This window comes from Dermacentor silvarum, chromosome 1 (genome assembly GCF_013339745.2).
Source record: "Dermacentor silvarum isolate Dsil-2018 chromosome 1, BIME_Dsil_1.4, whole genome shotgun sequence".
NCBI classification, from domain to species: Eukaryota; Metazoa; Arthropoda; class Arachnida; order Ixodida; family Ixodidae; genus Dermacentor; species Dermacentor silvarum.
Window position 1 is genome coordinate 178,504,978 of NC_051154.1, and position 15,331 is coordinate 178,520,308.

A 15,331-nucleotide genomic window follows, 5' to 3' on the forward strand; every position below is an offset into this window, starting at 1 on the left:
TTTTTTTTTTTTTTCCTGCTTTAGAATTAAAAAGAAAGAAATTGGCACTGTGAGCACTGGCTATCACAGCAATTCCTTTGAATATGCAGAACAAACTCACTTTTGAATTTTATATTCCAGCTTAAAGCAAAAGAAAGTGCATTTTCTGACTTTTCATGCTCTCTGTGCAGTATTCGCAGTATTCTGTGTACTTCAGATTGTCACTAATGACAAAATATTGCACCTGTAGCCTTCAAAGCTGATAGGGTTCAATTGCCTACTCATGTTGGCAGGTATCATGGCCATCAGTTTTTGAAAAACATCTTTCTATGGTTTAGTGTCAAGACAAAATAAGCTGTTGTATGATAATGTGCAAAAGAAAAAAATGTGATAAAGTGTGCAAAGAAAATGCATATATGCTGCATGCTGAATTGCCAGATAAAACCAAAAGTTTAAAAACCACATAGATACAAATTACAATTTTGAGAGGAGGAAGCAAAACTTATTGCCTGAAGCCTTATAATTCTTGTTTCTCTTATACGAAAAAATAGGAATCTGGAGGTGCATATCTTCCTGAATGTAGAACCAGGCAAGGAGGTATATGCGTGACTATGCATCTATCCATGAAACTATGGCTAGGGTTCAGCATTTTCACTTTAAGCCAACAAAAGTATGCTGAACATTATTTTCCGGAGTTCGGTTCTAACCGAAAAGGGTTCGTGAAAGCAAGTTTACGAGAGATCTAAGACAGTAAGTTGCACACAGCTATCAGCCTACTTGCACTTCGATGCAAGGCCTCAGGGGCGTAGCCAGAAATTTTTTTCAGGGGGGGTTCACCGGCCCGACCGGGGGGGCAAGCTTCTGTATTCCTGTACGTCATGTGATCGATAATAAATATCGGTAGTTTAAGTAGACTCTATACATGTATATCAAAGTCATGGGACCCCCCCCCCCCTCGCATGTACGTGTGCTTGTGAGGAAAAAGTAAAAAGTAAAGTAAGCTCAGTAAATACAGTAAGTACGACAGGCACAGTGGGCGTTTGGAGCAACGGTCTCTCATTGCGCCACTGAATGGACCAGGCTTCGAAAACGCATCATTGAGACGACCCGTGCGATCGGAGAAGACATCATTAATTATTAATTTCTGTTAAGCGTAGATGGCGTCGTCCTCGTCAGGGCGAAGTGCGTTTCACAAGTCAAGGACGGCTATACGCGTAAAATTGTACGTGTGACCAGGCTATACCTACTCCCATAGCAATAGCTTGTTCGCTGCGTCTTTGCGCTAGAAAACTTAAATATGCGCAAAAACGCATAAAGCTTTTTTTTTTTTTTCGAAGCTTTCGTCGCCCTGCTCCCTCATACGAGAGGGTTGCATTTCCTGCGGCAAGTGCATGGGCCGCTGTGTCTTCCGCTGTGTGCGAGCGTGCAGTCGCCATTTGCCTTTACGTCAACAGATTCAGAATTGTACAGAATATTTCACCACACAGCATAGATATGGCATGTGTACGCATTTTAAGTAGTGCGTGCGACTCATTTCAGCTTTACTTACGCCGGTGCAAACAGGAAGCGGCCTTGTACCTCACAGAATCTCGACTGATTGGTGTACTAGTGATGCAGGGATGAACTCCGGTCTTGTTCAGTGCATAGTGCTCATAATCAATTTCTCAGGACGCGTGAACTCCGACGAGAACTATCAGCGCCTGCAACAAGAGTTTACTTACGCTGTACTGCGCACAGCAGTAATTCATGCTTGTCGGCTGTCTGTTTCGTGCATTCTGTTGCGAGTCGGTGGAATTTCACTGCTGTCATCAACCCCTTCGTGTGTACATTGCTGGTTTGGGATTCCACAACAAAACAGCAACTACCAGCCTTCCGTAATTGCTGGTTTGGGATTCAACAACACAACAGTAATTAACCAGCCTTCCGTAGGGGCGCAATCGCAAACAAGAGACGTTTCTCGCGCTGACTAAGCCTATGTTCACACTTGGGAAGCGGCAAGCGGGCGGAAAGGCCAAAGCGGCCGGAAATTTTCTTCCGTGCCTGTCCAAGTTGTTCACATTTGTTTTGCTACCGCCGCGGCCGCCGCTGCCGTTTTCGTCCAGATCCATCTCGTCTGCGTACGTTTGTCGGCGTGGTGGCGCTCATTATCGCATTATTTCGAGCGGTAAGTTCATTCTTTGACCCACGTACCGTCATCAAAAGGGATCATTTTACGCAACTTCGCATGCCATCTGCGACCTTCGGTAAATTCCTCGTTGGCGTTCCGCAATTCTCCTCACATGGGCGCAGTAGCGCTCAGTCACAGGTTGGTGCCTAGGCGTGATAATATTTCTTTAATAGCTTTTATTTACAAGTTGTAATAACATTTCATCATTTCGTATTGTCGGCGCCTCCAGGACACCAAAGGGGCAACGGGAACACCACAGCTAAAACCCGGGCTGGCCCTTGTGTTGGGGCTCGCCAAAGCCTGCGCGTCCTTCGTGAGACCTACGCTCCCAATCTATCGTCGCGACGAGAAAAGCACCCCGCGACTTCTGCAACATACCGTACACGAGCGAGGAGAATTATGGAGCGCCAACGAGGAATCTGCCTAACTATTGTCTGCCATGGAAGTGGAAGAAGAAATGGCTTTTATACTTCTACCTACTTGTTTTCTAGAAATGGACAATGAATAAAAGGAAGACGCGGACACCTCAGAAACAGCGGTCGTGGGTTCGCCTGGCTTTGCAAAAGCGCGAGAAGTTGGGTCACGCCAAGGCTTCGTTGCCGCACCTCCGCTCGCGCGACGTTGAATACTATCGCGAGTATTGCTGACAGTACGTTTTAGTGCCACTCTTGTCGTAGAGCAAGGGCTGGTTCTAGATCGCGTCGATCAGCTTTTGGTGCCATGTTCAATTTTACGAGCGGTTGTTTACATTCTAGTGTAGCTTCCAGTGAAGCAGAACGACTTTCCGCCGCGTTTCCGCTTCGCCATGGCGAAAAAGTCGGCCTGAGACCGATTTGGCTCGCAGCCTGTTTTTTCTGCCTGTTTTGCTGCCTAGGCGGGCGGATTTTTGCAAGATTTTGCCACTTCCGACAGCTTCGAGACCAAGCGTGAACGTAGCCTAAGATCCTGCGCGAGCGCGGCCTAACCGGCACCTGAAGGGAAGCGGCGGAAATGTATACCGGAGATTTCGACCACCTGGGGTCTTTAACGTGCACCTAAATCTAAGTAAATGGGCCTCGAACGTTTTCGCCATCATCTAAAATGCGGCTGCCGCATTTTTTGCTTCATTTGTTGCACATTTGTTGCTTCAGAATGCGGCCGCCACATTCTCGCCCAAAACTTCACAGAGTGTCAAAGCCTTGACAAACACTGTGACAGTTTTTTCCATATGCAGACATGATTCGCTGTAAATTACCAACCCAAACGGAAGCGCCCAGGAATGAAATTGTGATAGTAGCACCGGTTTCATGAATTATGTCAGCGCGAAGCGACGAGAACAAAGGGTGGGTAAATGGGGGGGGGGGGGGTTGCGGAAGAAATTTCGGGAGGGGGGGTTGAACCCCCCCCCTGGCTACGCCCCTGCAAGGCCTGTTGGGACTCGGGGTAGTGTTTGGGCCGGTGATCCTTCAGCCAAAAGGATGAGTACATCCGGGAGTAAGAGCGAGAGAAAAAGGGTTTATTCTACATATTTACAGTGGCTCCAAATAAGGAAGCCCACTCCATGGGGGAGCACTTTTAATGTCTCAGCTGACTATATGTCTGAGCACATATCAGAACACGTCAGGACACACCACTGCACCCATTCTTCTTCTTCTTTCTTCTTCTTTCTGGGGTTTTACGTGCCAAAACCAGTTCTGATTATGAGGCACGCCGTAGTGGAGGGCTCCGGGTTAATTTTGACCACCTGGGGTTCTTTAACGTGCACTACAACGCAAGCACACGGGCGTTTTTGCATTTCACCTCCATCGAAATGCGGCCGCCAGGGCCGGGATTCGATCCCGCAACCTTGTGCTCAGCAGCGCAACGCCTTAGCTGACTGAGCCACCCCGGCGGGTACCACTGCTTATAAAGCAGTCGTCTGCTTATAAAGCAGTCGTCTTCCCTATGTGGACCCGACTAGGAAATCTGATGACATTGGTGCAGCCAATCAGAGGAGTCGTATTGTTCACAGAACTTGCCTCTGATGTCCAACCTCCGAAGCAAGGACGAGGCCATCTGGAAACAGAGAGTACACACTCCTTCCAGGAAACTCGTCAACTTGGTTTCTTGCTCTCTGTGACTCATCTTGCCAGGGTCGGGAGAGTGACCTTCGTGCTGGTCCGCGCGTTCCATGAAGGATGGCGGTTGCAGTCACTTCTAAGTGGTTGCGGCGCGTTGCGAGAGATGGCGCTAGTGTCGCGATGCTAACGCCACCACCGAACGGCGAGGTCACTTGGGAGAAAAAGGTCGGAGGGGGTCTCTCTTTGGCTGGGGATCGGCGACCAACACGCACGAAGCGCCGGCCTGCTTCGCGTGACCGTTGCGCGAGGCTTAGAGCGGGACACCGGTATGGACGAACACGGATCGTTCGAGCGCGCCACCGTTCGCGTGACTGTACACGTGAACGACTAGGCGATGGTGTCATAGCATGGGGCGAACGTATTCGCTCGCTATCGGGTCGCGGCGAGTCGGACTTCCTTGATTTGTCACGCGCCCGTGTGAATGTTCAATTGGTTGTAATTCGGCTAGTATGTATTAGTGTATGAAAGGTGCAATAAATGCCCTTTTGATTGTTTGCACTACTATGTGTCGTTCCTTTGTTCCAAGAGCACATGTGAGACCCCACAAAGTGAGAGTCTTTGTCATCGCGTTACAGCCGGTGCCGGCCGGGTCGCCAGGTACGCAGCCACTGATGAAGGGGGTGGCATTGGGGGAAGCACCCAAAGGATCCGCACTGCCGATTTGGGGCGCTTGTTTGCCCGTCACCGTCAGTGTCGGGCACTGTCGCCGTCTGTGTGATGCTAATGAAAGGGGGCTGCCTCGATGGAAACAACCAAAGAATGCTCCCTGCCGATTCGGGACGCAACAGGCTTCCGGTAAGGTCACATGCAGCTTGTGGCCAAAGCATTCTTTACACTCTTAGGTGGATCTATTTTGCTTGCTGCTGTGATGAATTGCAGTGTTCCCACTCCTATGCCAAATGCGGCAAATTGCTCCAAACGAGATTTCCTGTGCCATCCTGATAAAAGAACACGATTTTGCGCCGAAGTGCACCAAAATTTGTGACTGCGCATTACGTCTATGGTCACAGAGGTCCGCAGACGTGCACAGCGCGCTTCGCGTTATCTATACGTAGCGGACCGTCTGACTCTTTGGGGACCGCCTAAAAGTCCAAATAATCGGTAGTCGGAATTATCCAAATTCACTAGAAAACAAGTGACTTTATTCCACGAGTGCTAAAAAAGTGCCTTATTCTCGGATGACCACTTTCGGGGATGCGTTCACTTTCGCAGGATTTCGCGCCACTAGCGTCAGACACGTCGGCGGCTACGAGCGACGGCATTCCCGGCACTGTCCCAGGAACGTCATTGCCGTCGACGTGTCCAGTGCTATAGTCGTGTCAAAGGTCGTGAAAGTGAAAGAATCTCCGAAAACGATCGTCCAAAAATAAATCTGAAGTTTGTCCACGCGTTCCTGCGCATACATACGCTTGCCTACGATCTGGTCAATCTGTATCTCTACCATTGTCATGCTGTCGCCCATAGAGTTTCTCACTATATTACCTAGAGGGAATCTGGCACTACTGCGCTGTGGTATGCTTGGGAATGCCGGTATATTGTGACTTCGGATTGGCATCGTTCTTAGAGAGCCACAGGAAACCAAGAATGGCTTGAAGACGAGCCTGGCTAGCGCCATTCCGTCTGTCACAATGATTCATTTCCTGCTGAAACAGCACGTAAGAAGCTGTTTTAGCTTTATTATTACACAAAACATGTTTTGTTTAAGTTTGAGGACTTATTATTGGATGTACAATTATATGAAACGTAAAAAGTATCAGCTCGCCGCTAAAGTTGCGGGACAGAGGACAAGATTCTCGCTCGCTTTGGAACAACTTGTCGTCTGTTCTTTCTTTTCTTCTGTTAATTCTGCATTGTAGGAGAGTAAACTTTATTGAGAGATGTAATATGGGTGAATGAAAGCCTTTTATGCAGATTTTATTTTAAGAATGCATTATTTGTGTAGCCATATCCACGTTTTAGACGAAGCCTCGTACAACACCAGCCAACACAAGCCTCGCAGACACATATCCCATCATTCTCATGACGGCACAGCGCCCTTTAAGAAACTTGCATAGATGGTCGCGCCAGATTACCCCCTAGGTGTTAGAGTGAGAAACTCTATGCTGTTGCCACAGATCACAGATAGACGAAAGTACAATCAATGCATGCACCGGATATTCAACCTTTGGTTACATAACAGGACCGTGATCTTGTAGCGATGCCTTTTCCGGCGCTCCGCCTGCGTTATCAATGTTATCAGCCAGCCCGGGCCGTAGATGAATGGTGGATGATAAGGGCAGCATATAGAATCGAGCGGAATGCATCGCTGCAAAATTGTGGCCCAGAAGTTGACAGCGCTATCGTAGCCGACCAACTGCGGCTTTTTTAGCAGCAGTCACTGTCCTCGTCAGCATAGACATCGAGGGTGGAATCGGCGCCACTTTAACTTGGAAGTCGCCGCGGTCGTGTCGCTATATATCACATGTCAATGAACAAGCACTGGACGTGTGGAGCCAACACAGGAGCACTCCTGAATGGCTTGCCGGGGTTCCTTTGCCCTACGGTTTGGGCACGGTCAGTGCTTGATAGGCTTCGCTAGTTTCGGTTTCCAGGAGGTGTCGGAAACATGGCCGACCACCATTCTGCAGCGATGCCACCGACGTATCAAAGCCAAAACACCACTGTTTACGCTCAACTAGGCAGTCAAATTAGCATGCGGTCATGCAGGCGGAGTCTGAATTATAGAATAGCGTACCTTAAGGTGTCCGAAAATTCGCTCGTGCTTTTACATCAAATTTATGGGCCAGTGATGGTGCCTTAAAGTAGTCTGAATAATCGAGCTTATTTGAATTGCTAGTGTCCAAACAATCGGGCAGCGCCAGTTGTGAATCGGCCAGTTGCTGAACAGAGGCTTCAGCTTTACAAGGAAAAACAGACCATTGAAAAGGTGCCTGGTGTCGTCTAAAGCAATGCTTGAACGTCACAAGGGGCTCATCAAGTATGGCCTGGCTCAGAAGAGCATTGATGTCATTGAGTCTGACCAGGTGTTTCTGACTGATGCTAGAGCCTTGCTGAAAACATGGCTAAGCTGGCAGCTGACACTGAAAAATTCATAACATGTAAAAGGCAATGTCTGAGCAGCTTCACTCAATTTGGAATGAACTAATTATAGCACGCTGTGTGAAGAAGTTTGTTGTCTTCATTTAAATTAAAGGGCTACTCTTTTTTTTTTTTTTTGTTCAGAGGCAGAGCAGCATTGTTTTACAGAAAGCAAATACTTCCTGGAATAAGGCTTGTCAATTTTAAGTGTTTGAAATTGCGTAGGATGTGTCCAGCAGTTGGCATTTATTAGCTCCAAAGTGCTCCGAAATTTGTTTTTGGGTGCTCCAAACTGCTCCAAAATTAAGTTTTCGTTGCTCTGAAAATTGCTCCAAATCTCAGTTCGTTAGTGGCACCACTGAAAATGTTATGAAAACAAGAAGCAGGAGGTCTGTATTTCTGTATGTGGCGAGTGTAGGAGTGGGAATTAGTAGAAAGGTCGGGGGAGCCCTAACCTGAGCCCTTGCAGTATTTGTGCTGTAGCCACTATGGTGGATAAACTAAGCAAGTTCACTGATGGTGTAACACGAGTTCGTATCTACCGCATTCCTAAAAAAAAAATCTGTGTTATTTGTGGGAGCCCACTAGTCTCTACCCACATAATGTTACAAATAAAATCTCATTCTATTTTTTGTTTGAATATCAAATGCACTCATTCATAATTCCTGCATAGCTCCATTGTCATGCGGCATGCTGCCATTGCTAGACTGCTTCTCGCAACATTGATATCCTGTGCATTAAATGCAACTTCAGTGTTGAAGAACAGGATCTGCAGTCACAGCACGTTTAAACGTCAACAAAATTTGTTAACCAAATATTCGCCAACAGAAGCCAATAAGCTTGACACAAAAAGTTATCTAGCCAGAAAAGCTGGCGAAAGTTCATCTGTAAAAACATATTCATCCAAGACACAAAATTTCCAGGTGGAAATAAATACCAAGAAAGTATGCTGAATTTTGGAAAAATAAAAGCCGAGAACGCTGAACCCTCAGTATGGCCATAGGCTTGTCTTGTTTTAGTGCTCAAGTGTTTTTTTATTTTGCTTCAGCTCATTCATTCATCGCTGTGGAAGGACCGCAAGAATGGGCAATGACGGCAATGCAGTGCTGCTGCTGATGCCCAGTGAGGACGCCTACATCAAGTTCCTGGAGCTGAATCAGAAAGCAAGTTGCTGTTTTTTTAAGCTTTAAAATTAAGGCTGCATTTAAACTGAAATGTTCTTGGTATTTGTAGCTCCTTAGCCCCTTGTGCATGGAAAAGTCCAGCTTGTAAGCCCATTTTACTATGATAGCTGTTTGCAGGACGTTTTGCAAAGTTTACATATGTGCGAGTTGTTAGTAGGTATTGAAATGACATGCAGTTGGAGTGTGTTGATTCAACATGTGAAATAGAACACTATGTCATTACTACTCTCTCATCCTGCTAGCTTCTTCCACCTTCAAAAATGGAATATATATGGAATGAGATATATAAATGGAATGGAAAATACGAAGGGAATATTTATCTGTATTAAGGGTTACTGTGTGTATGTTGAACATGCTCACTGTACTTTGTTGCTCACTATACTTAAGGTGCAAATAAAAAGCATGTTTTGTGGTCGAGTGTTTTGACACTCAACTCTAAATCAAAAGGTCGTGGTTCTGACACCATATAGCTTTTATTATTATTTTTCTTTTTTATCTGTAGTTGAACCCACTTATAACAAACCAGTTTTTAACTATACTGTGGAACCTGGGTGATATGATTCTGTTACGGATGATTTCCTGGTGCCAACATTCACAATTGAGAAAGCAACAAATGACCCAATAGAGTTACACATATTTTTTGCCAGGTTCATACGTTCCTGGAAAAGATTATGTTTTGGCACCAATGTTCAGTACAACGCCAAACTCGTTTGGTGATGTACAAAAAAGATTTCTAAAGATGCAAAAACATTTCCTGTTTCTGCGGACTCCAGCATTGTTGACATGTGTTAACAAATATTTTTTGTTGATTTACGTTTTAGTCGTTTACCAATCTTTTTTTGTTTGATTTTTGTTGCCATTTTTGTTAACTTTTAGTGCTGTTCTGAGTTTTACACTTGTCAAGTCCTGTTTAGCATCAAATATGATGTGTTCATTGATTTCCAACTGCTTTTCTGTGCTGGCCAGTCAAGTCGCTTACAGATAGCATTGAGCAATTTGTGTCCTCCGCCTATATTACTAAGTTGCTTCGAATAAAGAATCAATTTATAGTCAGTGCCTTGTGCTGTTAATTTTTCGCATGTCCCGTCATCTGTGCTGTTTCGCCGTGATGTATGTAAACCAACAAGCCCAGCTAAGAACCCTCGTACCTATGCGAGCAACTATTTGCGTAGATAGAATTTATTTTATCAAGATTACCGATACTTTAACTTTAGAGGACATTTATCATGTGGAGACAGCGGCGTTGCGACAATGCAAAAATTTTAAAAAAATGAAAGTTGTCCATTCCATTCAACAAGGTAAAGGAGAGTGTGCCTATTACATTAGGCTCTGCTGTATTATTGACATACTTAAATGATACAAATATAGCAGTGAGATCACACTGAAGGTTCCCAAACACCTCTGAAGTCTGCACCTAGCACGTCCAAGTGCTTCCATGCTTTTATAAGCCATGCACTAAAGTGCTTTTTAAGCACATCTTAGGACACAACCGCTTCGTTGGAGTTCATAGTAAAAACTGCGATGAAGGGAGGGGGTTCATTTTTAGTGTTTGGATTGAATTTATGAACCAGGGGGTGACCACTTAACTGCCTTCACTTGGCTTGCCCCCCTTTAAAAGCTCTATATATTATAGTTTGCAATCGCTTTCATAAACCTGCTCATAACCATGCTCCAAAAGCTGCTCCGAAATAGCATAGGCCAGTAGCATCACTGTTCACATCATTATGGCTTTAGAGCACCGTTTGGTTTCTTATAGCACTGTCAAACCTGACTGCTTTATCAACCGAAATTTTAGGAAATTGTGGACATGTAAAACTGACCTATAAGTTACTTGAAGATGTAGCCAAAACAAAAAATGGAAGAAGTGCGAGAGTGAATGTTAATAAATGTTGAATGCCCAGTGATATTTTTTCTCATTATCTTTTTATTGCCTTTTTGTCTGATAGGTTACACTGGAAAAGATGGATCCTCCACCAATGATAAACGAGGTCACATCAAGAGTGAAAAAAATGGCAACGAAAGACAGGCAAGTTGAAAGATAAAGCTAACGGGTTCTGTCTAGTCCTTGTGCATTGAGAAAATGAATTCTGAAGTGTAGTAAAATATTAACACGTTTGTTACTATCCTAGGGCAATTTACGAAAAGGGAATACGTGCCTTCGTTTCGTATATTCAGGCATACAGCAAGCATGAATGTTATCTTCTATTCAGGATAAAAGGTTTGTTTAAAACGTATAGTGTTTACTGTGTGCACTATGTCACTGCCTTTGTTTGACAATTTTCCAGACCTTGACTTCGCTAAAATAGCGGAAGGCTTTGCTCTGCTGAAAATGCCATACATGCCCGAGCTCAGAGGAAAGAAGATTGAAGGCTTTGAAGCTTGCAGTATTGATGTAAAGTCGATTCCCTACAAGTAAGTCTTATTGATTTTCTTGCTGATGTTAGTCATATTGAGTCTTGAATTTTTTTCTAAGCTATAAAATCATTTGCCCATCACCCGTTTAATGCCCTGCTGGCCAAGGTGTTTGATGAAAGCAGTGGATCCAGTTCTAGCAAGCAATGTCATTTGTATCGTAACAAGTGTCAAACACAAGAATGTCTACTTACAATGTGCAGTAGTTCATGCACAATTTTACTACTTTTCCACCTCCCTGTTTTATGTCCTTGAGCAGAAGTTTAAAAAATCCTTACATGTCTCCGTATCTCTACATTTTTCTCTACACATTGTATATTTGTAATATTTTATTTTTTCCTCCAACTGGACTAATCCAACCCAAGTGATTATTAGTGTCATGCACTGCCTTAACAAACCCTATTAAAGCATGCCCTACTAACAAATCATATGTGCTTTGGTTGTTGAACATGAAGCTAGCTTTCGCAGTCGCGTATTACATAAGCATACCTGCCAAGTCTCCCGGATTTGGATCATTTCTTCCGGTTGTATGGTTGACAGGAAAATCTCCCGGAAATTGCAGTTGTGTCCCGTTTCTATTCGCGTCCAGCGCTTTGTCAGGCCACATTGGCAAAAAGAATCCAACCCAATCCAATCCATTTGGAAGTTCATCGCACAAAACAATAAGAAAATAGTAGGGAAACCCTATACTTGCGCTGTTTAGTTCATCGCAGAGCCAACGTTGCTAGACTAGTCTAGTAATGTTGCGCAGAGCCGCTCCTTACGCTGACGGGGTTGTTGGGTGCCCTAGTGGCCCTAGTCTCATTACGCTAGCGAGCGAATGCCGCATTCCGCAACTAGCAACACAAGATTCTCCATCGTTCTTCTCGGCGTCAGCCACAGCTGAGCCGCTCTGGCATTGCGTAGGCGTACGGTCAGTCATGGCTTTAAAAGCAAGGAGCACTAGCGCAAAAATTGTCGTCAAGTATTTTTAATGTAGTGCTCAGCCAAAGTGACGCTGGGTATTTTGTTGATACCACAGAGCAATGCAGAGTGCGAGCGGCAATTTAACGCCGTGAAAAATACGAGAACGCAGTGCCGCTCGTCCAAGACGCCGGGAAACGTCATCGTCATAAAATGTTAAAGAAATGGAATCAAACATTATCTGAAGAATTTTTCAACACCCTCTGTGGTTGCTTAGTGGCTTTGGCATTGCACTGCTAAGCACGAGTTCGCGGGATCAAATGTCAGCCGCGGCGCGGCCGCATTTAGTTGGGGGCGAAATGCAAGAACGCCCTTGTGCCGTCCATTGGGTGCACGTTAAAGAACCCCAGGTGATCCGGAGAATGTAGTGCTCAGCCAAAGTGACGCTGGGTATTTTGTTGATACCACAGAGCAATGCAGAGTGCGAGCGGCAATTTAACGTCGTGAAAAATACGAGAACGCAGTGCCGCTCGTCCAAGACGCCGGGAAACGTCATCGTCATAAAATGTTAAAGAAATGGAATCAAACATTATCTGAAGAATTTTTCAACACCCTCTGTGGTTGCTTAGTGGCTTTGGCATTGCACTGCTAAGCACGAGTTCGCGGGATCAAATGTCAGCCGCGGCGCGGCCGCATTTAGTTGGCAGCGAAATGCAAGAACGCCCTTGTGCCGTCCATTGGGTGCACAGTTAAAGAACCCCAGGTGATCCGGAGACCCCCACTACGGCGTGCCTCATAATTAGATGGTGGTTGTGGGACGTAAGAGCCGAGAATTTAACTCAATTTTTAAGAATTTTTGAAGGCAAAATTGGCAACAAGGACATCCTTGCAAAAGTGATACCTTGATGTTCGTGTCATTTTTCAATCTGTAAATAAATGTCTGTACGTAGTGGGGGGGGGGGGGGGTGTAACCGACTGACCCCCCCTTGGTCAGAAGATCTCCCGGATTTAGTTTCACCGAACTTGGCAGGTATGCATACGTTAGACATTGGACAATGTATATTTAATCAGCACATTATTTTAAACGTCTCATGCCCTCACCCAGTTACAGTTCTCACTTCAATTGTGTTCTAAGCATGACAGAGCTTTCATAGGAACTTCTCAAGAGATCTGAAGTGATTGACAGTGGGCGAACGAGGGAAGTCCCAGGCTGAAGCCAGAATTTAGACGAGGCTTGTCTTTGTTAGTGTTGTTGCCAACATTGAAACATTGACTCCAGTCTGAGACTGATTTTGTTCATCCACGGTCAATTACTTCGGTTCTGTTCCTCTTTTGCCCTACTTTACACCCATGATAGTGTTTGCAGAACAAGCAGCTAAAAGGTGAAGATAGATGTGAGCGATTATAAAAAATGGGCTGTTTTGCTCGAAGTCAAGCATTGAAAGTGATAGCAAGGTTTAGCATTGCGCTGAAGGTGTCTCAGAAAACTGGCGTGATGAGGAGCAGCACAAGTGGCGTTGCAGGCACCATACCTCAATAGTGCATGAAATGAGACCGAAAGACAACTGTGGGCATTGTCAGCGCCCAAAGAAAGGATTAGGTAAATTCAACTTGACATTTAATGTCTATTGCGCTCATACGAGTGTGTGCATAACAGTGTGGGAAGCCAGAGCATGACAGTGTGTCTACTTAGCTTCATCGCTTTTGCAGCCAAACACACTGCACATCTCTCGTAACCTTCTAACCCTCCACCTGCAGGCCACACATTCGTGTCAATACACTGACAGCACAACAGTGCCAACGGCAACAGTGCAAATGCATCATAAGTGTCCGTATAATTGCTATTGCAATAAAATATCTGCTGAAAGCATCCAGAATTACACCTGTAGGTGAGAGTATAGTAACTATCACCTATTGCACTAGCATCCACAGTAATTAAGCTGGGTCGTTGAAAAAAAAATTTATTCTTTGAGATATGGTTCTGAAAACTTGTGCATATATGTAATTTTATGTGCTTATTTCAAATATAAGGTCCATTTTCGTTCATCACCAATGGATCAAATGTTATGCAAGCTTCCTTTAATTATCTGCTGCAGAGATTTGCGAAATATCTGTTCCTTAGATTTTGCTGAATAGGGTATTAATGGCTTCTACAGTATAGACCACTTATAACGTAACCGCTTATAGTGCAGGACCGGATATACCTAGTGCGGTCTTTTCAGATTCCCGTTAATTTTCCCATAGCACTCCATGTATACACGTATCGCTTATAGTGCAGTTGCGGGAAACGAAATACCGGTTACAGTGCGGCTGCCTGGGAGTACGGAAGTCAGCGGAGACGGCGAATGCTCCCCTCAAACGGGCGCCCCAAGGAGTGCTCGAGGAAGAAAGAGAGACAAAGTGGAGGAGAAGGGCACGTGGTGCAAACGAACAGCCAGTGAGGCTGAAACCAGAATCTTGAGTGCGAGTCGTGAAATATCACGGCGCGCATAGCGAGCGAGCACCTCGAAACTGCCAACGCTCGCTTCACGATAACGGCAGTAAACGAAACTTCCAAGGAGCGGGCGGCGCCGGCCCATCACGGCGAAGGGCGCACGCGGAGACCGTGGAATGTTAGGGAGGAGGGTGGCAGGGTAGCAGATTTCGTCCTCGGCAACTCCGCCGCTTCGGTGGCTCCCCTCGCCCTCTCTCGTAGCTCCCTCACTTTCGACTGTCACCGTCCGCGCCCGCCGCCGTGCATGCGCCGCCGCTCCAGCCGGCCCGGCGCCAGCTCGCTGAAGTTTCGTTTTCTGCCGTTATCGGGAAGCGGGCGTTTGCCGGCGTGGGCAGTTTCGTTGGCCGGCCTAGGACAGCGCCGCTGCTCCCCTCTGCGCTGTAGCCGCAGCGTGCAAGGAAGCATAAAGGAGAAAGAAGGGTTCACTGTCATTTTCTACACGTGGCTACGGTAGCGTGGCTGAGACGTCGGCACGTACACGCATGTTCCGGCGCAACGCAGAATCGGCGACCTTGCCATTTGAGAGAGGGTTAAATTTTCGCCACGTTTTTTTTTTTTTTTCATTCGCGCGCGACATTGGGGGGTCTCTTCAAGCTTTTACTCTATGGTGATGCCGGAGCAATGCCAGTCAGAGGCGCCGCCGCGTGATTTGGTTTGAATTACCAAGATTCGACTGTAAATCGAATGCAAACGTTCTAGCCGCATTCCTCGACTGTCGCATATGCGTGGCGGCTCGGTGCACATGTTTTGCATATATGCGGGCCTTGAAAATTGTTGCTTTGGTTATAGTGCGGTACCGCTTATAGTGCGGATATTCGAGACTCCGGCGACTTACGTTATAAGCAGTCTACACTGTATATGATTCAAGGAATGCACTAAGACCAACCTTATTGCTTTGCTTTACCTAGAACATGAGTTGCGAGGTATTGAACTTGAAACTCAAATACGTGTTTTTCTGGTGACTAACTTTGAAGTTTCGCAACTCTTGTTCTAGGTAAGGCAGAGCAGTAAGGTT

At 45.8% G+C, this 15,331-nt stretch overlaps 1 protein-coding gene across 1 annotated transcript in view; it reads left to right on the plus strand.

Moving 5' to 3' along the window:
- LOC119436456 (ATP-dependent RNA helicase DDX55-like) overlaps nt 1-15,331 on the plus strand; it is a 45,422-nt gene that overhangs the window by 21,935 nt on the left and 8,156 nt on the right. The window contains exons 10-13 of the mRNA XM_037703310.2: nt 8,372-8,486; nt 10,454-10,533; nt 10,637-10,725; nt 10,793-10,919. Of these exons, the coding sequence (XP_037559238.1) occupies nt 8,372-8,486; nt 10,454-10,533; nt 10,637-10,725; nt 10,793-10,919 (411 nt within the window). The remainder of the gene's footprint in view (nt 1-8,371; nt 8,487-10,453; nt 10,534-10,636; nt 10,726-10,792; nt 10,920-15,331) is intronic.